This window comes from Salarias fasciatus, chromosome 6 (genome assembly GCF_902148845.1).
Source record: "Salarias fasciatus chromosome 6, fSalaFa1.1, whole genome shotgun sequence".
Lineage (NCBI taxonomy): Eukaryota > Metazoa > Chordata > Actinopteri > Blenniiformes > Blenniidae > Salarias > Salarias fasciatus.
In genome coordinates this window covers 27,403,603-27,425,461 of record NC_043750.1, presented here as the reverse complement: position 1 = coordinate 27,425,461, position 21,859 = coordinate 27,403,603, and the positions used below count along the sequence as shown (strand labels likewise).

Here is a 21,859-nt window from a genome sequence, read left to right as displayed (position 1 = left end):
GTATAGTGGATGTTGAGCACATACAGAAGTCCAAACAGCATAGCAGTGTGAGTAGTCCTTGATGCCATGCAGGATGATCTGATCCTCCAGCACCACAGCCAGGTCCGTCAGATCCTCCCCTTCTGGTATTCTGAGGATTCCCACGTTCAGTCCCCTCGTCATGTCGTCCTCCATGTCTGTGGGCTCCTCAAAGATAAAAAGAAAAACAAAAAAAGCACTGTTAGAGTTTTTACTTGTCTGCAAGTTCCAAAAAAGACATTTAACTCTAAAGTCCACTGGTTTGCTCCTGCTAAATCCATGTTGTCTCACATGGGTTTGGAGAGACTCTTGAGACTTGAAAAAACACACAATCACTGTAAATGCAAAGGAGAGCTAAACTGCCTCCATCATGACCATGGCTGGTTCTATAGTGTTCAAGTGTTCTGGGTTTCCCGTGACAGAAGTGTAAAACTTACCTGTCCATCTCATCCATGAAGCAGCCAGGTGGAGCAAATACGATGAGCTACAACAGAAAATCTCATGTTAGTACAGTGACAATGGTTACAGCACACTCAACAATCATAACTGTTTTGATTTTCTAGAGGTGTGCACATACACTTGCCTACTAATGCACTGATAATATAGTTTTTGTGTCAAATTCAACAATTTGCAGGACTTAAAAGCTGAAAAATATTTTAGGTGGGCTGAGGGCAGCAGCATTGTACTGTATATTCCTCAACTAAATTGAAGACTTGGACCTTTAATTTAATAAAAATAGTGAACACCATTTTCACTTAAAACTGAAAAATGCTTGTTTTTGAATTAGCCTTTTAATGTCAGAAACATGCATGGAATCTGTTCTGACAGATGTACAAGATTGACAGATTTAATCCTCCGGCCTGCACGCACTCTGCTCCGTGCACCCCCACCCGCGTGCCCCACGTGACTCCCCCATCCGCGCACTCCTCTCCGTGCACACCCCAAGCACACAAACCGACTGTCTGCCACGCCATCCCCCCGCACCCACAAACGTCGTCAAACGTTGTCTGCTTTAATTCAACTGGCGTTTTCATGGTGCAGTCTGCACAGAGCAGGCTGGATTCATGTCATTCACTGGGACAAGTTGTGAACTGACATGTTTAAAAACACAAAGAGTGTCCCGCTCGTTGTCTTGAGAAGCTCCAGTTAGCATAGCTAAAAGTTAGCTAAAAGTCTCACGTTTAGCCTTCTAATAACTTAACAATTTAAAGGCAAGAGAAAAACATCTGGGTAGTATTCGTATCACTCGGTGACTTACCTTTTCTGAATATGTGAGCGTGACTGAGCCCAGACTGAAGAAACACGTAGCGTGCAGCTGCAGAAACTGGCGGACTGCAGAACCGCCGGGCTGTTTGAATGCACGTTCAACGTGCTGACGTCATCAGAAATGTCCAATGAGGAAAAGTATCATCGGTTCAAATTCCTAATTCCACTGGAATCGTTTTAATAAGTTTAGAAAGTTTTCTTTAGTGAACACAACATAAACATAACATCTTGAGTTATCACAACTGTTTCAATAACTTAAAGTCCTGCTGACTAAAATTCTTAATTTATCATGACTAATTGGTAGAATTATTTTTAACGGTGTACAATTTTAAAAGAAGAAATTTATATAAGGACCAAGCAAGTAAAACTTGTTTATGGAAGTTTGAAAGATGAACAGGATTTTTTTCAATGTTATAGTTACACTCTAGAGGACATTTTAGGCCTCCAACCAGATAGCATGGCTAGAAATAAAAATCCACATTTTTTCACAACACTTTGACACATTTAATCTTAAATTTTTTGTTTAGAGTATCGAAGTCTATGAAGTTGAGTCCGTCATTCTCATATGTATTCACGACAACAGGTTTTTTCCAAAAATATTTAAAAAGCATCTTATCCATGCACTAGATGGTTTTATTATCAACATATAAAAAATGGCTGCATAGGTGAGTCTAGAGACTCCCTCTGCTTTTGATTTAAGTATTCTTGATTTTCAATGATGCTGTGGCTAATGCTTCACTTTATAAAATAGTCATGAATGTTGTACTTTTTCGGATTTAAGTTTGAATAGCAAAAAATATATTATAAGCAAATAGTAGGCTACAGCAGTAACAAATCTGTAATTTTGAAGTTATATGTATTATGTATGCTACATGCTAGAATGAAAATGAGTGGTTTTAATGATAGTAAATGGGCCCAAAATGTTCTCCAGGAAAAAGTGTGATTTTTATTTGTCTATGATGTTATTGAAATGTCAACATACATTAAAAACAATTAAAATCTTTGTCAGATTTTACAGAATGAACAACATGAATGAAAGCACAAATAAATTGATCAGCCTCTAGAAGTAGGCCAAAAATATTGTGCATTAAAAGAGGCCAATTAAAGTTAATGGTATTTCACACCTGAAATTTAAGTTTTATTGCATTTGGTACAAACAATATCGGTCATTGTGAGCTTATCTTTACATGAAGAACAGACCCGGGCCGCATGTGGCCCACAGTTCAAATTTGATATGTGGGCCACATACGAGGGGGTACCCAAAAAAAAACGGAATTTGGTCAGAAAACAATAATAATAATGAGTTCCGACTTCTGGCCGTCAGATGTGCTGCAGGTAAGCCTCATGCACATCTGTGAGAAATTTGAGCTCGGAGAGTTACACTGACGCCTCTCAGGCGCTATTTATAGCAACAGAGTGCAGAGGCGGTCTGCGATTTTTTTCCAAAATGGCGACATTAACCGGAAAGCCAGAGCAGCGCGTAAACATTAAATTCTGCTTTTTGCTGGGAAAAAACAGTAGCAGAAACACTCACCTTGTTGCAGCAAGCCTACAAGGATGATGCTCTGGCGAAGAATCAGGTCCATGAGTGGTTCGGGTGGTTTAAAAAGGGCCAGATGTCCGCGCGTCAGGTGCGCTCAACCGTGAAAACAATGCTGAGCTGCTTTTCCCCTGTCCAGGGTCTCGTCCACAGCAAGTTTGTCCCTCCAGGTCAGACTGTAAACCAGGACTACTACATGGAAGTCCTCATACGGCTCCGTGAGGATGTGAGGAGGAAGCGGCCCGCGGAGTGGCGGAGTGGATCCCGGTTGATCCACCACCACAGAGCGCCAGCGGACACGGCGCTGCGCGTCACGCAGTTTCTGGAGAAGAATGAGATGAATCTCCTCTCCCATCCGCCTTATTCGCCAGATGTAGCCTCGAGTGACTTTTTCTTGTTCCCCAAGTTGAAGAAAGAGCTGAAGGGACAGCGGTTTGCAGATGTGGAGGAGGTGACAGAAAAATCGCAGCCGGCAAAAAATGGCACTTTTACGTGCGGGTCTGATGACGCATTGGTGAAGTGGGAGACACGGCTGGAGCGCTGCATTAATGCAGATGGGGATTATTTTGAAGGCGACGGTGGTGTTTTATTTTGAAATGTCATAAATAAAAAGTTATAATCAAATTCCGGGTTTTTTTGGGTACACCCTCGTACTAAACTTAACATCTGGCCCACATCTTTTTTTCCACCTTAAAGTGATACCAACTGAATGCCACCTGTGGCCCATCGCTCTTTTTTGACACGTGGGCCACATATTAAACTCAACATCTGGCCCACATTCGGTTTGCCACCTTAAATACGGCACCACCTCCGCCACATCTGGGCCATGTTTGGTTCACATGCTGCATGCCAGTGCCGACCAAATGCCACCTGTGCCAGCTTCCAGCCAGATGTGGCCCAAGTGTCTCTGCTATGTGGGCTGTTTCCTGGAGGAAGAATGCCTCAATGATCCAGAACAAACTCAATGCCCCTTACAGTGACATAACACCCAGTACATGTACATGTACATTGTATTAACTCTCATGCATTTCCAGGCCTAAAATGTTTGTCCTTATTTTAACTCTTGGACAACCAAACATAGTCTGCAACTTTCTTATTCCGCCACATGACTTTCATCACCAATCACTGAATATGTGAATAGTCAGGCAGGTATGAAGTCAGGTAGTGTTTTGACAATTTATGGAAATGATCACAATATATTTGTCACATGGTATTTATTACAATTTATGGCACTTTTTCTTTCCACTATAGAAATAGCTGATTGTCATATGTAACTTTCCATCCGCCTGCTATACCAGTGCATCCAGTTGAAGGTTGCAGATTGTTGGAACTAATGTGAGTAATCTATGGGTGAAAGCAGGGCAAACCCTTTACAGATTGTCTGTGTGCAACCTAATATTCAATAACTTCTACTACCAGTGTGACAAAAATTAAGAATAATAATTACTACTATTTCTCTTGTTATAATAAAAGACGGAGTCAGAAGATTTTAGTCATGTTCTGCCAGTATCCAGAACATTTTCCTCAGAATAAAAACAACTTACTTGAATCTAATAAAGATAATAATGATTGGAAAAAAAACATGATCAAATACAGAAAAAAATGGTACAGAGCAAAATATGGTTTTTACCTGAAATAATCATAGTTTGTGTATAGGCTAGTGAATTGTACTTTGTCCTCATTGTGTTAACACATGTCTTTTGTCTTTAGATTGATGACAGCCTGTCAGTGAACACCGTCCTCCGTGCTTGTTCCACTGATCCAAGCTCCAATTCTCCTCTCTCTACTGACAACTTCCAAACTGCCATTAAGACCATTCACACACGAAATTCACATGTGGATTTCTTCTTCGCCTTCTCAGCAGCACGTCATTTTGACAATGAAGCCTTCGAGGAAGGTCGGAATATCATCACAGCAGGTACTCTTCAGATGTAACAGAGGACGAGAACATTTGTGATTTAATATGTATTTAATTACATTATTTTTGACATGTTTCTGTTTAGATTTGGAAAAGGTGAAGGCTAATGTGAACAGTGGAAACTTTGAAGTTGGAAGGGAGACTCTTGGAGAGATATGTCACACCCTTCAGGTGAGGACAATGATTTGCTGTTATTATGGAGAAAAGAAGCAGTAATAACTTGACAAATTAATTCTGTTCATGCAGGATTTCTACAGTCACAGTAACTGGGTGGAGCTTGGAAAAACCACTCCTTATAGCACACTCATCAGACGTGACCAGACTATGGAAAACCTGGCTGGTAAGACTATCTAGCCTGGAAGCACAGTGCACTCACACACAATTTTGTGAAGCACATACACGAAGCAAAGCCAATCATCAGAAAACGTTCAAAGCAAATTGTGGTAAAAACCAATTAAATATTAATATTGGTATCCTGACATGGTTTCAATGTAATGTCTGGACAATCAATTATCACCAAACATTTCAATAATACTGTATTTTGTAAAAAGGAAAAAAAAAGTGTGTATTCTGGTCAAAGTAAGGAGAATTGCCAGCAGAAGAAAAATGAACAGTGCTTCACTTCAGATGGTACATTACTCAAAGTGTGCCCTTCACCTCCTCACAAAATACTCATTCTAGATCAAATGGTCTTGCTTTGGCCAGCTTGGGCCCTTTCAGATTGCTAATACTCACTGCCGAGTCTGGAGTCTCCCTGCGTCACTCAGGAAATAAAACTGTCCTTTGTCAGCTTCAAAGTCCCAGAAAGCTAAAGTCTATCAACATGTCCCTCAGTTGTTCCCATGGCAAACACCAACAAGCCTCTGGAAAGCAAGTCCAACATCAGACCCATGGAGCTCTGGTACCAAGCACATTTATGAGCATCCTTCAATTTGAAAGAGATTTTTGGTGAAGACAATTGATAGCAAGCACTGAACAACTCATTTTTCAGGTTCAGACCATGCAGGCTGCCTTCCAGATCACCCAGTCATGACCAATATGAGTACTGAAGTTGTCCAGGACAACTGTGATAGCCGACAGTTCGCAGGACAATGTTTACTTACTCACAATGTTGTGGCTGCTTCCAGTGGCAATTAAACCTCCACGGTACTCCGTTGTAGTGAAGAAATAAAAAAAAAAAGTATTCTGGATCCACAAGATGATCTTCATAAGGTAACTATCACCAACAGAAAACTTCATCCATGCTACAGTTTCGGTAAGAAAACTGTGAAGCCTCCGTCCCCGCATACGCCGACACACGCCAACCTCTCGGAGGGAGGTTCCACCGAACGTCACACTACAATTCCTATCAAGATTCTCTGAAGTGAATAAAATGTTTCTCAACTTAACTTATCAAAACAAAAGCATTCTTAATATTTTATCAATACTCTCTGCAGTATGCAATGCAAACAAACAATAATCCAAATAACAAAATAACAGCATACCGATCTTCCACTTCTAAATATATATTCCAAAAGTATGAAACAGATCCTTATAAGATAAATTAAATCAATAAATGTCCAAATGTCCGTTGTAAGTAGGGTGACCAGATCCCAATTTACCACGTGGGACAGAGACTATATCTGAGTGGGACAATGTGAGACACCAAGATGTTGTGGTTGTCTTCAATAATTAATTTTTAAAAAATGTACCGGTATTCTGATATTTCATTTAAATGCAGCTTTCCCAGTTTCATATAAGATAACAACAAAACCTTCACTCAACTCCAAATACCACAATATTAAAATGTTTGTTCTGAACAATAATGAACCACATATTCATGTACAAGATGGAGGCTCCTGAAGAAGGTTCCATTCACCTCACCAAGCCAACAAGGCTCACCAAATCAAATCCAACAATCTGAATAAAAAAATACTGCAAGGAGCTCACCTCACTCATGCAGTTCAGAATAGCAGACTAATTAGACCTCTATGAAATGCATTTTAAATGATGTATTAACCTGTTATTTACTGTGTATTGCTACATTTTATGCCATGCTCTTTATGTTAATTACCTCCGCCAGGAGGTTATGTAATCATGTCGGTTTGTTGGTTTGTTGGTTGGTTGGTTTGTTAGCAAGATCCCGGAAAAAGTAATTGACGGATTGCAATGAAACTTTGTGGAAAGGTGGGTCTTGGGCTAACTTAGAATTGATTAAATTTTGGTGAAGATCTGGATCACTGTCTGGATCTAGGAATTTTTAAAGGGTTCTTTATCATTGACAGATAGGGAGTCTTTCATATAGTTGGGCAGGGCCGCCGACAGGGGGCGACAAATGCCTGGTTCACACAGGACGTGCCGCTTCCGACGCGGAAGTGGGAAGCCCCGCGCACCGCCTGTCAGATCGGCGCCCCTGTTAATGTATCTGACAGTTCATACAAGAGGTGCGGGACAGCGCCGCATGCGTAGCGGCTCGTGCCGTGGAGCGCGGCCGCTCCACTCCTCTCTATTTTCTCCGCGAGCCGCGCGTGCCGTGCACCACCAGTTGTAAAGCTGGACAGAGCGGATCGCACCACACAGGAAGTCGGGAATGGAAAATACAAGAGAATCCGGTCAATTTTCAAATTAAAATGAAGTAAAATAACATAAATTATGTTGCTTTTCGGTTTGCCTTTTCACATACACACACACACACACACACACACACACACACACAAAACTTTGGTGCAGTCACCCTGCACTGTTCTTACCGAGGAGGAGTGAATGGTGTCCCATTCTTTGCTGCATTTTCTTTTTCTTTTTTTTTTTTTTTTTACGAGTCGTGTCTTTATCTTTTTCCTCCATGTCTGCTGCTGGATGCCAAAGCGACGCTGTGGTTGTTTGTGGCGGAGCGGGCTCGGGCAGCAGGCGCACACACCCATGTCTGGCTTGATTGACCGATCATCCCAGAGCCCACCCCGCCCCCTGATGATGGCTCTCCCGTCTCCCGACCACAGACACACAGCTGTTTGATCAGCACCAGATAATAGCCTCAGTGAGACTGCATTTCAAAAAATTAAAGTGCCACTGTAAATGCGGGACATTATCTCAGTTTGCGGGATGCGTGAAAAGTATTAAAATGTGGGACTGTCCCTCACAAAGCGGGACATCTGGTCACCCTAGTTGTAAGCCTTATCTCATGATTTGGCTTCAAAAAAAACAGGCCCCTCTTTTCTCTTTTAAAATAGAGACAATTACCAAAGCTAATTAACAAAAAGAGGGAGCTAAAGCTTAACTCAAGGAAAGTCTCTGCTGCTGGGTAACCAATACCTGGTGCCAGAGGTTACTAGCACATGGCGCACTGTGGGAGGATGGTCTTTAACACCGCCTCATGCAGCTTCTTGGAGAAGACAGACCTTAGTAATGGATCTATCTAAGATGGTTGTCTTTTTCTTGATGCGAACCCGACGCACAAGCCCGCTCTTGTCAGGAACTGCCTCAATGACCTTGCACAGGACCCAGGAGTTTCATGGTGCAGAATCATCAACGATCAGGACGACGTCCCCCTTCGCAAAGTTGCGAGTCACATGCGTCCACCTTTGACGCTCTTGTAGCTGAGGTGGGTACATCCTTGTCCACCGTTTCCAGAATATGTACACCATGTACTGAACTTGTTTCTATCTCCTGCGTGAGTAGAAATCCTTTCACAAAGAGACCTGTTGGCAGAGAAGGTGTCGTGGATTTTTATTTAAAAAGTATCCTAGGCCAGTTGCGATGGACAAAAACCCCCAAACACATTTTACAGAAAAATCTTAAAATCTTCAGTTATATCCACTCTTGATCCTTGAAGTCTTCAATCGTGGTAGATAGATAGATAGAGAGTTTTATTACTAAAACTCCCGGCAACCAGCGTGGCCGTCTCAAACTGGCGCATGGACCGATTTCAGCTCCCTCTGTTTATACTGTTTTTCTGGGAATGCCCTTGCGTCTGGCTTTTCTCAACTTTACGACATCTCACTCAGTGGGGACCTGCACACTGGCACAGCTGTACGTTTTGTGTTTTCCACCTTTCCTCCTCCCTTGGTGCATCTTATCAGGACTTTCAGACTTTCAATACATCTCACCTATACATGCTAGGGACTTCCCCACAACAATATATTTTGCACCACTAGTCACGTGGGTTCCATCTGTGAAAAAATAAAACTCAGACTAGGTGACCTCTGCCCCTGGCAGGTTGCCAAGTGGATGTTGTAAATAAAAGAAGAACCAGAAAAGAAAAAATAAAAAGAGAGTGACTAAGGCAGAAAAAATAACAGAATACATCTTTTTCCACACCTGTTTACAGAAACACACTATACCTAAACAAAGACATGCATAATATGAATAATACTAAATAGCATAATGCAATGAATACTAGATAAACAAAATATGAAGAATACTGTATAATTAGTCAACAAAGGCTTTGACTGGAGGAGCAAGAGATGGTTGGGGGTGAGCGCTTCCAGGTCCAAAGGATCGTTCAAAGCTTTGGTTATTGGTCAACTGTTTATAATGGCTTCTGCCTCACACAAGAGGTGTGTAGGCCTTCATCCAGTGTCTGGAGCCTTAAAGTGGTGCTGAAGATCTTTCAGACAGATCGGATCATCCGTTCCCAGACCCCGCTCATGGTGACAACCAGTAGGGGGGTTTGAAGATCCACTTGATGCCTTTTGGTCACAGACTGTTTTCAATCCTGAGATTATTCCATTGTGCCATAGCTATCTTTAGCGCTCTCTCCGCTCCAATGAAGTTCGTTCCATTATCAGACCGGAGGATCTTCACCTGGCCTCTTCTCACAAGAAAGCATCATAGAGCATGGATAAATGAGTCTATGTCCAAGGATGACACCACCTCAATGTAGACGGCACGGATAGCCAGGCAGGTAAAGAGAACTCCCCACCTCTTCACCAAGCTTCTGTCCCGCTTAACCTCAAACGGACCGAAGTAGTCGACACCGGTGTTGTTGAAAGGGGCTTCATCTGGGACTACCCTGTCCTGGGGCAAGTCTGCCATCTGTTGCTGACCAGCAGCACCATGCGAGCGGCAGCATGTGACACACCTTGAAAGGACTCTTCTTATTGCTGTGTGAGCACCAGGTATCCAGTATTTGGTTCTGAGCCTGGACAACACATGGTTATGACCACTGTGACCCACATTCTCATGGATGTTTCTGAGAATGAGCTTCGTTACTGGGCAGTCTTTAAAAGGGATGGATAACAGGGTGCATTGCCTCTTCTGTCATTGCCGATCTGCCAAGCCTTCCTCCTACTCTGAGGATTCCATCCAGAAGTACAGGTTTGAGCCTGTAGATGTGGCTGCTCATTTTAATGTCATCACCCTTCAGAAGTGCAGAGATCTCACTGGAGTACTTCCGTAGTTGACAGAAACGAATTATCTCTTCTTTCATGTTCTCCACTGTGAGGTTAGTCTTCTGTTGACTTGTCTTGAAGCTCCTCATCTCCGCCTGTACCTTAGACTGAGTGAACATGGCACTCATTTTCTTTCTCTTGCGGCACTATATCAGCAGTATGCGTTTCAGTCTTAACATCCAAGCGACCGCCTTTTTTAGGCGCTCCCAAATGGAGTAGTACTCCAGGAATCACTGAACTGTGTCCAACTGCTCTTTGGCCACAGTAGTGCGAACCACTGCCTTTTTTTTTTATCTCTGGGTCCTCCATTGTTAAATCTCCAAAGTTGTCAGAGTTTTGAGGCCATTCCTCCTCAGGTTTGGTGAGGAAATCCGGCCCCTGTATCCATGTCTCGTGGCGGAGAAAAGACTCCGCACTGAGTCCTCTGGACACAAAGTCAGCAGGATTCTGTGTCGTATTTACATACCACCATTATCTTTCTTCTGACAGCTTCAGAATGGTCTCAACTCGATTTGCAACAAAAGTGCAAAAACTGCTGGTTCTGTTTTTGATGTATTTGAGCACAGTGGTGCTGTCGGGTCAAAACACAGATTCTTGTAAATGAAGCTTCATCTCTGGCCCGGTCTGGAAAATACGACAACTGGATTGGCACCTCTGGCTGACGTCACTCCGGTGAGTGTTTTCCGTGTTGGTGAAGCTTGCTGAAGCTTGCGAGTGACTGAAGTGCTTGCTGTCTCTCTCTTGCTATTACTGTTAATTCACGAAGCAATCAAAATCCTGCTCAGTGTTCCGTATGTTGAGTCAGAACCCTGCCTCCCTTGACGATAGGGGTATTTGCGTAAAGTGCAGTGTATTGACAGCGCTGGAGGCCAGGGTAACCGAGTTAGAGGAGCGGCTTCGCAGATGTGAGGGGCAGGGCAGCGCTAGCTATAGCGAGGTAGCGGCAGGGCTCGCAGCCCGCTCCTGCAGTGAGAGGAGTGTTAGCAAGCCTAGCCCCGCAGCATGTCCCGAGCAGCCGGGGCAAGACCAGGACCGGTTTGTGACAGTCCGGAGGAAGGCTAGTGCTAAGCACTGCCACGTAGCACTCCAAGAACCGCTTCACGTCTGCAATAGGTTCTCTCCCCTCAGCGACGACACACCGGCTGAACTGGACACGCTGGTGATTGGCAGCCCCACAGTTAGAGACGTGAAGCTGCCAGCGGTGAAGGTTAGGTGTTACCCGGGGGCCAGAGTGGGTGACATCGAGGGGAACCTTAGGCTTTTAAAACAGGAAGGTAGGAGATTCTGTCGAGTCGTGATTCACGCAGGCGGTAATGATGCCCGGCGGAGACAATCAGAGCTGCTCACATTACAAGTAGCCTCAGTGTGTGAACTGGCTAAGTCGATGTCTGATGCTATAATATTCTCTCGTCCCCTGCCCAATTTGGTCAATGATGAAATGTATAGCCGACTTTCATCATTCAATCACTGGTTGTCTAGATGGAGTGAGGAAAATGGAGTTATTTCTCTAAACAACTGGTGCACCTTCTGGGGACAGCCTGGGCTCATCCGGAGGGACGGCATCCACCCAACTTTGGATGGTGCAGCCCTTTTAGCTCACAATATGGCTGATCAGCTTAGTATGCTAAATTGACAAACCAGCTATGAGCCCCGGGCGCAGAGCAGTCGTGTAGAATGCTCCTCTGTTGATCTTGTTGATCCCGTCACTAATCCTGCTCCCGGATTTTTACAAGTCAAGCATGGAGGTTTACCTAGGCTAACAGAGACTGTGTCTGTCCATAGTGCACAAAGCATTAAAAAAAAGTCAATGGGTAAAAAGCTTAACACCTGTACGAGACAGAATAACTTTTCCAGTAGGAAATACATAAAATGTGGTCTACTAAACATTAGAGCAATCTCCACTAAATCTCTGTTAGTTAATGACCTTATCGACGACAATAACATTGATCTCCTTGCTCTAACAGAAACTTGGCTTCAGCAAGATGACTATGTGAGGCTCAATGAATGTACCCCTCCAACCTATGTTAATTTCCAAACAGCTAGATCAACAGGTCGAGGTGGAGGTGTGGCAGTGATATCACACTCCAGTCTTCTTCTTAAACCCAAAACTAATGTTAAATTCAACTCTTTTGAAAGCTTAATACTAACGCTTACTTGTCCAAATTGGAAGAATCAAAAAGCTGTGCTATTTATTATTGTGTATCGACCTCCTGGTCCTTACTCTGACTTTTTAACTGAGTTCTCAGAGTTTTTAAGCAATATAGTATTGGCTCATAACAAGATCCTTACAATAGGTGACTTTAACATCCATGTGGATGATTCTGGTGACAGTTTGAGTAATGCGTTTATTGCAGTATTAGATAGTATCGGTTTCACTCAAAATGTTGATGAATCCACTCATAGTCACAAGCACACCCTGGATCTGGTTTTAACATATGGGATAGAGGTCAATGACCTAAATGTTCTCCCTCAGAACCCCATACTCTCAGACCATTTTTTAATTACTTTTCAGGTTTTGATTGAAGACTACTCTGCTCAAAAAGATAAAATTCAGCTGATACAGACATTATCTGAAAAATTTGTGACTCGGTACAAAGAATTCATCCAGCCTGCATTTGCTGCACTATCTTGTGAACTCACAGAAATGAGCTTATTGACTAGTGGTGATAATAGTGATCAGTTTGTTGACAGTGCTATGCACTGACTAAAATCTGCCCTTGACGTAGTGGCTCAGTTGCAGCTGAAAACGAATTGACCCAGGCGCGTTGCTCCATGGTTTAATTCTGAAACCCGTGTTCTCAAACAAAAAACTCGGCAATTAGAAAGACTGTGGCGTAAATCTAAATCGGAACAATCTCTGAAGGCTTGGAAATGTAGCTTGCTAAGCTATAAACAAACTCTTTTTAAAGCCAAGACATTATATTACTCTTGTTTAATAGAAATAAACAAAAATAACCCTTGGTTTCTGTTCAACACTGTAGCCAGACTGACAAACAGTCATACTGCAGTGGAACCAGTAATCCCAGAATCTTTAAACTGCCATGACTTTCTTAAATTCTTTAATGATAAAATCATAACCATCAGAGGTAAAATCAGTGAAGCGCTTTCCTCAGATCAAGCTCAGGGAATCCAGCCACTGCCGCCACCTGAAATACCTGAAATACTAGACAGTTTCTCATCAGTAAATGGGGCTGAGATTACTTCGATTGTAATGTCTTCTAAAACTTCGACCTGTCTCCCAGATCCAATTCCAACTAAGCTTTTCAAAGATATTCTTCCAGTTATCTTAAATACGATCATAACTATAATAAATACATCTCTAGAAGTTGGCTACGTGCCACAGTCATTTAAATTCGCAGTAATCAAACCACCGCTGAAAAAACTAATCTTGATCTGGATATTCTAGCCAACTACAGACCGATATCAAATCTGCCTTTTATTTCAAAAGTCCTGGAAAAAGTCGTGGTTAAACAGCTTTGCCGCCACCTACAGGACAATAGTTTATTTGAGAAATTTCTGTCAGGATATAGAGCTTATCACAGCACTGAGACTGTGTTAGTTAAAGTCACTAATGATTTGCTATTGGCGGCTGACGCAGGTCTCGTCTCAATCCTGGTTCTCCCAGACCTCAGTGCAGGTTTTTGATACAACTGACCACAATTTTCTCCTGCACAGGTTAGAATGTGAGGTTGGCATCAGAGGAAAAGCCCTCTGCTGGTTCAAATCCTATTTATCTAATAGGTACCAATTTGTTCACGTTAACCAACAGTCCTCACCGTGCTCCCAGGTCAGTTATGGGGTTCCTCAAGGGTCCGTGCTCGGGCCAATTTTATTTCTGTTATATATGCTTCCTTTAGGGAACATAATTTGAAGTCACGATATCAATTGTCATTGCTATGCAGATGACACACAATTGTATTTATCTATGAAACCTGATCAAACTAATCAAATAAACAGACTCAGTGACTGTATCAGAGAAATTAAATCCTGGATGACTACGAACTATCTCCATCTTAATCCTGGCAAAACAGAGGTCATTATACTAGGCCCCCATAAACTGAGAGAGTGTCTATCCCAACAGATTATCACCTTAGATAACATCAGTGTACCCTCCTCCTCTACTGTGAGGAACCTCGGGGTCTTATTTGATCAGGATATCTCCTTTAAAGCACACATCAACCTGGCTTGTAAAACAGCATATTTCCACTTGCACAACATAGCTAAAATAAGAAACATTCTACCTAGAAGCGATGCAGAAAAACTCATCCATGCATTTGTTTCTACCAGACTGGACTACTGCAACTCCCTTCTTCCAGCCTGCCCAAAAAGTGCATAAAAAAACTTTCAGTTGGTTCAAGATGCAGCCGCCAGATTATTAACCGGAACTAGAAGACGTGAACACATTACTCCCGTTCTAAAATCTCTTCACTGGCTTCCTGTCAAGTTTAGAGTTAGATTTAAAATCCTTCTCCTGACTTACAAAATCCTAAATGGGATGGCTCCGACCTATCTCCAAGATGCTTTAACGCCTTATCAACCAATCAGAGCACTTCGCTCTCAAAATGCAGGGTTACTGGTGACTCCTAGAGTCTCTAAATGGACACTGGGTGGAAGAGTCTTCAGCTATCAGGCACCATTTTTATGGAACCAGCTTCCAAGTGGTGTCAAAGAGGCAGACACAGTCTCCACATTTAAGGTTAGGCTCAAGACGTTTCTCTTCAATGCAGCCTATGATCAGGTCAGCTAGGGATTCTAAACTAAACTAAACTAAACTAAACTATCTAAACTATACTAACTAAATACTAGTTTAAATACTAAACTATCCACAAAGCTGCCCAAGGAGCTAGAATGCTGTGGGAAGTACGGTGCACTGAGCCCTATCCTCTAATGTCTGAATGTTATTCCCTTTAGTCCGTTCATTGCTTTTCACCTGTTGTCCCCCCCCCCCCCCCCCCCCCCCCCCCCCCCCCCCCCCCTTTCGAGGGAGAGTCTTCTCCAGTTTCAGTTGCTGACTCCATTATTATGAGGGCCTACGAACAAGCTCCGGCTGGACCGGGAGGACGCTCCTGACGGTGCTGCCCATGGACTGGCTTCGGTTCTACTTCTGGGATCCATTGTTCTTGTGCTCGACTGTCCAACGGACTGTACTCAACATAGTCCTTGGCTTTACTTCTTATTGTCTCATGCTAGCTGTTGCCAAAGCTGTCAGTCCCTGGGAGTGGGATCCCTCCATACTGTGGTTCTCCCCAAGATTTCTTCTTTTCCCACTGGGTTTTTGGAGTTTTTTCTTGCCGGATGTGAGGGTCTAAGGCGGTGGTTGCTTCGTTACAGCAAAAGCCGGAACTTTGACTGCATCCCCCTTTGCGATCCAGTCTTCCACAAAAGCCGAGTAGTCAGCAGGGAAATGATGATTTTTAATGAACTTCCTTCTTAGGTTGAGAGCTCGTTGTTCAGCAGCTCTTCTGTTGTTTGGCATGTTGATGGCTGTGTTCCTCAGTAGTAGACCAATGGTGTAGTGACCCTCTGTCAGCTTAGCAGACTGTGACACCATCTCAAGGAACTGGACATCCTCCCTTGATATCTTCTGTTGGTCATCTTGGCACTCTGGGATGTTGCACTTCCTTCATCCATGTCTCAGCTCTTACGGTCAAGCTGTAGAACATGTCCGCCTTGGGTGTGAACCATCCGTCCTGATCTGCCTTCATCTCATCTTCTGATATCTCACTCAACAACACTTTAACTGAGATGTTAAGTTCACAAAACTCTCCAAATAGCTTACTGAATTCAACCATCAATGTTGTCTGTAAAACTGGCAGATTATTGTCATCACCAGCCTCCATCAACTGATTAATCTGATTCATTTTACTTGTCAACCAGCCGAGCTTAGCTTTTCTATTGTTAATAGCATTACGAATCTTCTCCTCGAGAGCTTTCTCCATCATTTTAACCTTTCTAGGTTCAGTGCGCTGTGACACTGATGCAGATCTTTTTACTTGGCTCATGTTGACTGTACATTGCAGCTATTGAAAGTCACTGTAATGGCTGCCACTGAGTTTGCCAAACGAGCCTGTCTGTCATAAATGAGGGCTAAGTGATCCTTTTTTACATGCCTCAGGGGCCTGTCAGTCATCGACGATGGCAAAGCAATACCCTCAGCACAGCGCATTCACCGTTGGAGAAAAGGCTTATACAGCGCCTACCTTATTAATCTTCATTACTCACGGCTGGAGGCTTTACTTTTTCCTTTTTTCCCATCAATCTTAAGCCTTAACCTTTCACCCTACCCACAATCCCCTGCGCACACGGAACTCCAATGTGGCCTATTCCAATCAAGATTCTCTGAAGTAAACAAAACGTTTATCAACTTATCAAAACAAAAATATTCTTAATACTCTATGAATACCCTCTGCAGTATGCAATGTAAAAAAACAATAATCCAATAACAAAGTAACAGCATACTGATCTTACACCTCTAAATATATATTCTAAAAGTATGAAACAGATCCTTATACGTTAAATTAAATCAATAAATGTATTTTGTCCGTTGTAAGCCTTATCTCATGCTTTGGCTCCTATAACAACTATGGAGTCTGTTGACTGTGCCATTTCCAGAACCTCGCTCACTTTCTTCTAGAAAGGCAAATATTCTGAGCTGGTGTTTGGTGCATAAGCACAAACAACAGTCCAAGCTTTCCCCCCTGTTCTTTTAAACTATGTGGGCAATGCCCCACTCCCCATGTTGGACTTTGCAGGTGGAGGATCATCTTAAGCTTCCCCACATAACTTGTTTGGCTTGTGCTTGACCACAACATGTGAGCTACCCAGCCGCTGGGTGACCGCTGAGCACCACCTCAGAGATGGCCCAAATGTTTGTCAAGACAGAGTAGGGAATTTGTATTCCTGTTACATGGGGTTCTTTTGAACTTGTTTTTCTGGGTCTTCACTTTAGCCTCACTGACTTTGGCTGGCCCGACCAGCACCCCATCACACCTAATCTTCGAAGTCATGGACCTGTGATATAAAAATGCATATATAATTTTTCCTTGTTGAAGTCCTTTTCCATGATGTATTTCTTGATGGAATGTCTTTAAACAATTGCCTTTTACCAAACTGAGCTGTAACTTATCAAACTGTCAATGTGGTTTGTCTCTCTTCTAAGGTAAATGCAGCCATGGCGGGTCTTTTGATAAAACAAGTAATGAGGATCCTGTGGGCGGTATCAATAAGGATACACGAAACTCCAACCATGGCTTCCTTCACCAGGAAGCAGCAGATCTGGCACTTGATGCCACATTGGAGTTACTGGAAGACATCAGAGTTGCAGTTGGAGACATGAACTTTCTGCGGTACTGAAATTGTTCGGTCATGTTTTACACTCAGACAGTGGTTTAGATCATGAAGGTACAATGACTAGGGATGTGCGAGTACCGATACCAGGTATCGGTATCGGGCCGATACTGGCCTTATTTCAAGGTATCGGGTACTCGTGAAGCTTGCCGATGCCAGCCGCCGATACTCACGGCAAGAAAACCCCACGCGTAGTAAGCCCTCCTCACCAGCAGTTGGCGGTAGTGCAACCGAATGGGATGCAAGCTGCCGACAAACATGAAAGAGGAAGAAGCTGATCTCTGGGAGTCGCTGACAGACGCAGGGCTACACTGCAGCGGGCTGACTTCTCCGTGAGTCTCATCCAGAGCAGAGACAACAGGAATGAATCCAGAACGGCTGCTCGTCTCACCAGAACCGCCGGTGTGGAAATTCTGTTATATAAGTGAAAACGAGCCGAGCTTTGCAGAATGCTCACTCTGCAATGCTAAAATTGCTAAAGGAGGTGCGCAATGTTGTTCATTTACCACTAGTAATTTGTTGAAACACCTCAGGGCGAAGCTTGTGGACGAGAGTCTGACGCTGTTGTGCTGGAAAAAAAGAAAACTCCGGCAGCAACTCGACGGCAAACTCTGCAGAAGACCGAGAAACTGAAGAGCAGAGATCCGAGAGCAGCACAAATAACACGAGCAACTCTTTAAACTCAGGGGTTTTTCTATCTTTGACTTTAGTTCATAAAAAAATCATTCAAATTAGTACATTTAAAAACCTTAGTTTATGTAAAGTGTAAAGCTCAGAGAAATTGTTTTATCTTGCACTTAATTTCATTTAAATAAGTGCAAACTCAGTTGCTTGTTTTATTTTTCAGACTATTATTTTGGACTTAAACATAGTGGCTGGGCTGCCTTTTTATTGGAAATAAAATTCATTTTCAAAAATAATCTCATTGCATTATTTTAAATTTTATGTGTATAAAGTATCGGTATGCAAGTATCGGTATCGGTGAGTACTGAAGATGAAGTACTCGTACTTGGTATCGGTCTGAAAAAAAGTGGTATTGCACATCCCTAACAATGACTTACTGAGAGTAAACAGTATAAAAAGAAAAAACAATACACCAGTGAGTACAATGAGTTACCCAGCAATGTTGGAGGTTGAGTGTATAGCCACTCCATGCCATGGCTTAAAATGAACAGATTTCATTACTTCAAATTTTCAAGACTTTCATGTTGTTGAAATTGTTCAAATTATGAGGTATTTTAATCTTAAATAACCATTTCAAACATTTTTTTTTCAGATTGATGGGTCTTTCCCAGTCCTCTCCTCTGTGTTTTGTGATTGACACCACCAGCAGTATGAGCGATGACATCGCTGCAGTTCGGGAGGCTACTCTTCGGATTATTGACAGCAGGACAGGAACACTGGCGGAGCCTTCTCTATACATTCTGGTACCTTTCAATGACACAGGTGTGTAACTAACGCAGTAACGCAGTATGCCATTGTCGTGTTTCAGTCAGGGCCAGCAGGAACAAAATATACCAATACATCCAATACAATACATACACAGTCCTAAATCAATGTCACTTCAGTACTTAACAGTACTTATAAGACTGCTGATCAACAAGCACAATGCACCAAGACACCAAAAGATCATCTTCCCTCACTCTCCACTTTACAATGCACATACCATGACGACGACGACGACGACGTACAGAGTGTTTTTGACCAGAAGCATATAGCAGCTCAATAACAGCGCTAATCTGCTCAAGAGAGAGCCAAGAACAATTGTATCTTCCAGCCTCTCTGTTAATTCAGCCACCATCATCTTCAGAAAAACAGATGGGATCAGACGGCTGCCCATGGACCAATCAGTGAAGCTCATTTGAAAAGCCCCGCCTCGAGCAGCTGTCTGTTAATAACACATCAAAATCTGATTGACTGATGATACTGTCACTCAATGTTACATAAACCAGCAGCATCCAGCTTGGATCCAAGGCTACCTATTGAAACTGCAGCTGTCCAAGCCCGGCTGCCCCAAGCTGCAATGTGTTTAAGGACATAGAAAATTTGAGCTCTGCTTAGGGCTGGACGATTATGGCAAAAATAATAATCACGATTATGTTGATAGATATTGAAATCACGATTAATAACCACGATTATTCATAATTCCAAAACTTGAGTATTTATTACACGACAACTTGAAAGAACAATCAAAAATAAACTTATAAAAAATTAATATTATAAATAAGATCAATAAAACAAATAAAAATAAATACCCAATCTGCATGCATTTCTATAAAACTTGCAAAAATAGCAATATGCAAAATACACTAATAACTCAGTCAAAAACACAATCTGAAAATATTCTTTGAACTCTCTCAAAATCTATTTTAAATAACAAAAGAGGGGTTGGCTGCATAGTTAAAAACTCCCTGTAGTTAACTTCCTACAGGTTTTTGGCAAGGAAGACGAGTCTGTTCACTTGGGCTGTGTTCAAAACCGCATACTTACCTACTACTCATACTAACTTATTGAGTATGCAGTGTGTTTACACTGGCAGTATGCGATTTTGAGTATGCGAGAAGTTCCCGGATGCATACTGCATTCGCCAGAAATGTTGAGTATACATCGTGTGTTCACTACTCATACTGAAATTGCCCAAGATGCAACGCGACGGACATTTGAATAAACTTTATTCAGTTCACAATGACTGTTTCTTCATGATGTACATTTAGCAAGCTGAGTATTGTTATAGATTTAATCTTCCCTCCATTGTTTGTGCTCGTAGGTATGTTATGTTACGAGATTTCTGATTGGATTGACAATGATTAAAAATAGTAAAAACAAAAAACAAAAAAACAAAAAAAACCCTTACATCTGAGAACTAGTCCATGCTGAAAGCGACCATGATGTACCGAAGACGGCGAGCCGATCTTCGTTGAAGGGCCGAAAAAACTCTCCGTCGGTAAAGCATCATAATTGGCATAATAAGTGGTCCGTTAACGGGACACCGGTCCAAACGGCGACGTTAAGCGAGATATATTGCTGAAAGATTGCCTTCTTGTTTTCAAAGTAAAAGCACAGATTTATCACTGAGGTTTTTTTGCATGAGAAAGGGAAAGGGGTGATTTATTTTGGTGAAAATAACCGGAAGTGCGTTGCTCACTGTGGCTGGCTTGAATTTCGCCGAATTCTTCCGAACAAAATCATAAACGGCTGATATTCGGACAAATAAACGACACACTCGGGCTCTAAACCAACACTTTGTCACCTAATTTAAAAAAAAATCTCGATGAAGTTCTACATTTGACGAGTTTAGAGCTAAAGTGAAATCAGCTTTAGCTGATCGCTTTCTGCTCATGGAAGAAGTGCAATGCATTGTGGGTTATTATGTAGTATGCTGTAGTGTAAACGCTTCGCATACTGTTTGATGGACTGAGTAAGCAGGATGCAGGATGGATAGTATGAGTATGTAAGGATGTAGTAAACAGTATGCGGTTTCGAACATAGCCCGATTCTTTATGATGTACATTTAGCAAGCTGAGTATGGTTCTAGATTTAATCTTCCCTCCATTGTTTGTGCTCGTAGGTATGTTATGTTACGAGATTTCTGATTGGATTGACAATGATTAAAACTAGTAAAAAAAAACAAAACAAAAAAAAAAAGTATGCGGTTTCGAACACAGCCTTGGTCTGGCTTCAGCGACTAACGAAGGCAGGTGACAACATTTCCACCTGCCCTGAAAACCCACTCTGATGCAGCACTTGTGGCAGGGATGCTGGATGTCCGACGACTTGAAGCCAAAATGCTTCCAGATGACTGAAGTAGTCCTACCTTTCTTGTCAACTAAAGGCTCCTTTTCTGCCATATTTGTAAACCGCTTCCTTCACGTGTTGCTGATAGAGCCCTTGCTGCAGCTGCCTGCACAAGGTGCATTCATGGTACTTTGGCAGCGTAGGAAATTACATACATGCCGCGCCATGCAGCTAACCAAAATCGAAATCAAAAATTCAATTAATCGTCCAGCCTTAGCTCTGCTAAATATAACGATTTTTTTTTCTTTTTCTGTTTTTTTTTTTTTTGGATGAAGTTGCAAACTCAACAAGTAATTTACCCCAGGCACATTTTAGAATGACCATTTAATTACGGAGTAAAGAATGATTCATGACAGGGTTAGCAGTACTTGCCCTGCTGCCCCTGCCTGCACGTCACTGCTTATGTTATCAGCCTATTGCTAAAGATACTGGTCAAACATATGCTGTGTCCTTATAGAAAGGCAAATATCTCGAAGCTTCCAAATGTGTGGGTGTGGGTTTAGGTATATGCGGGTGTTCTTAGATACTCAGTTGTGAGGACCAGAACGAATTTTTAACCAACAGAGTGAGGACATTTTTGCGAAGTGAGGACATTTTTGCTGGTCCTCA

General features: G+C 42.4%; 1 protein-coding gene across 1 annotated transcript in view; it reads left to right on the top strand.

Moving 5' to 3' along the window:
- The first annotated feature begins 5,584 nt into the window (after positions 1-5,584).
- LOC115389795 (von Willebrand factor A domain-containing protein 7-like) overlaps positions 5,585-21,859 on the top strand; it is a 28,642-nt gene continuing 12,367 nt past the window's right edge. The window contains exons 1-4 of the mRNA XM_030093371.1: positions 5,585-5,643; positions 16,224-16,279; positions 17,268-17,454; positions 18,732-18,901. Of these exons, the coding sequence (XP_029949231.1) occupies positions 5,585-5,643; positions 16,224-16,279; positions 17,268-17,454; positions 18,732-18,901 (472 nt within the window). The remainder of the gene's footprint in view (positions 5,644-16,223; positions 16,280-17,267; positions 17,455-18,731; positions 18,902-21,859) is intronic.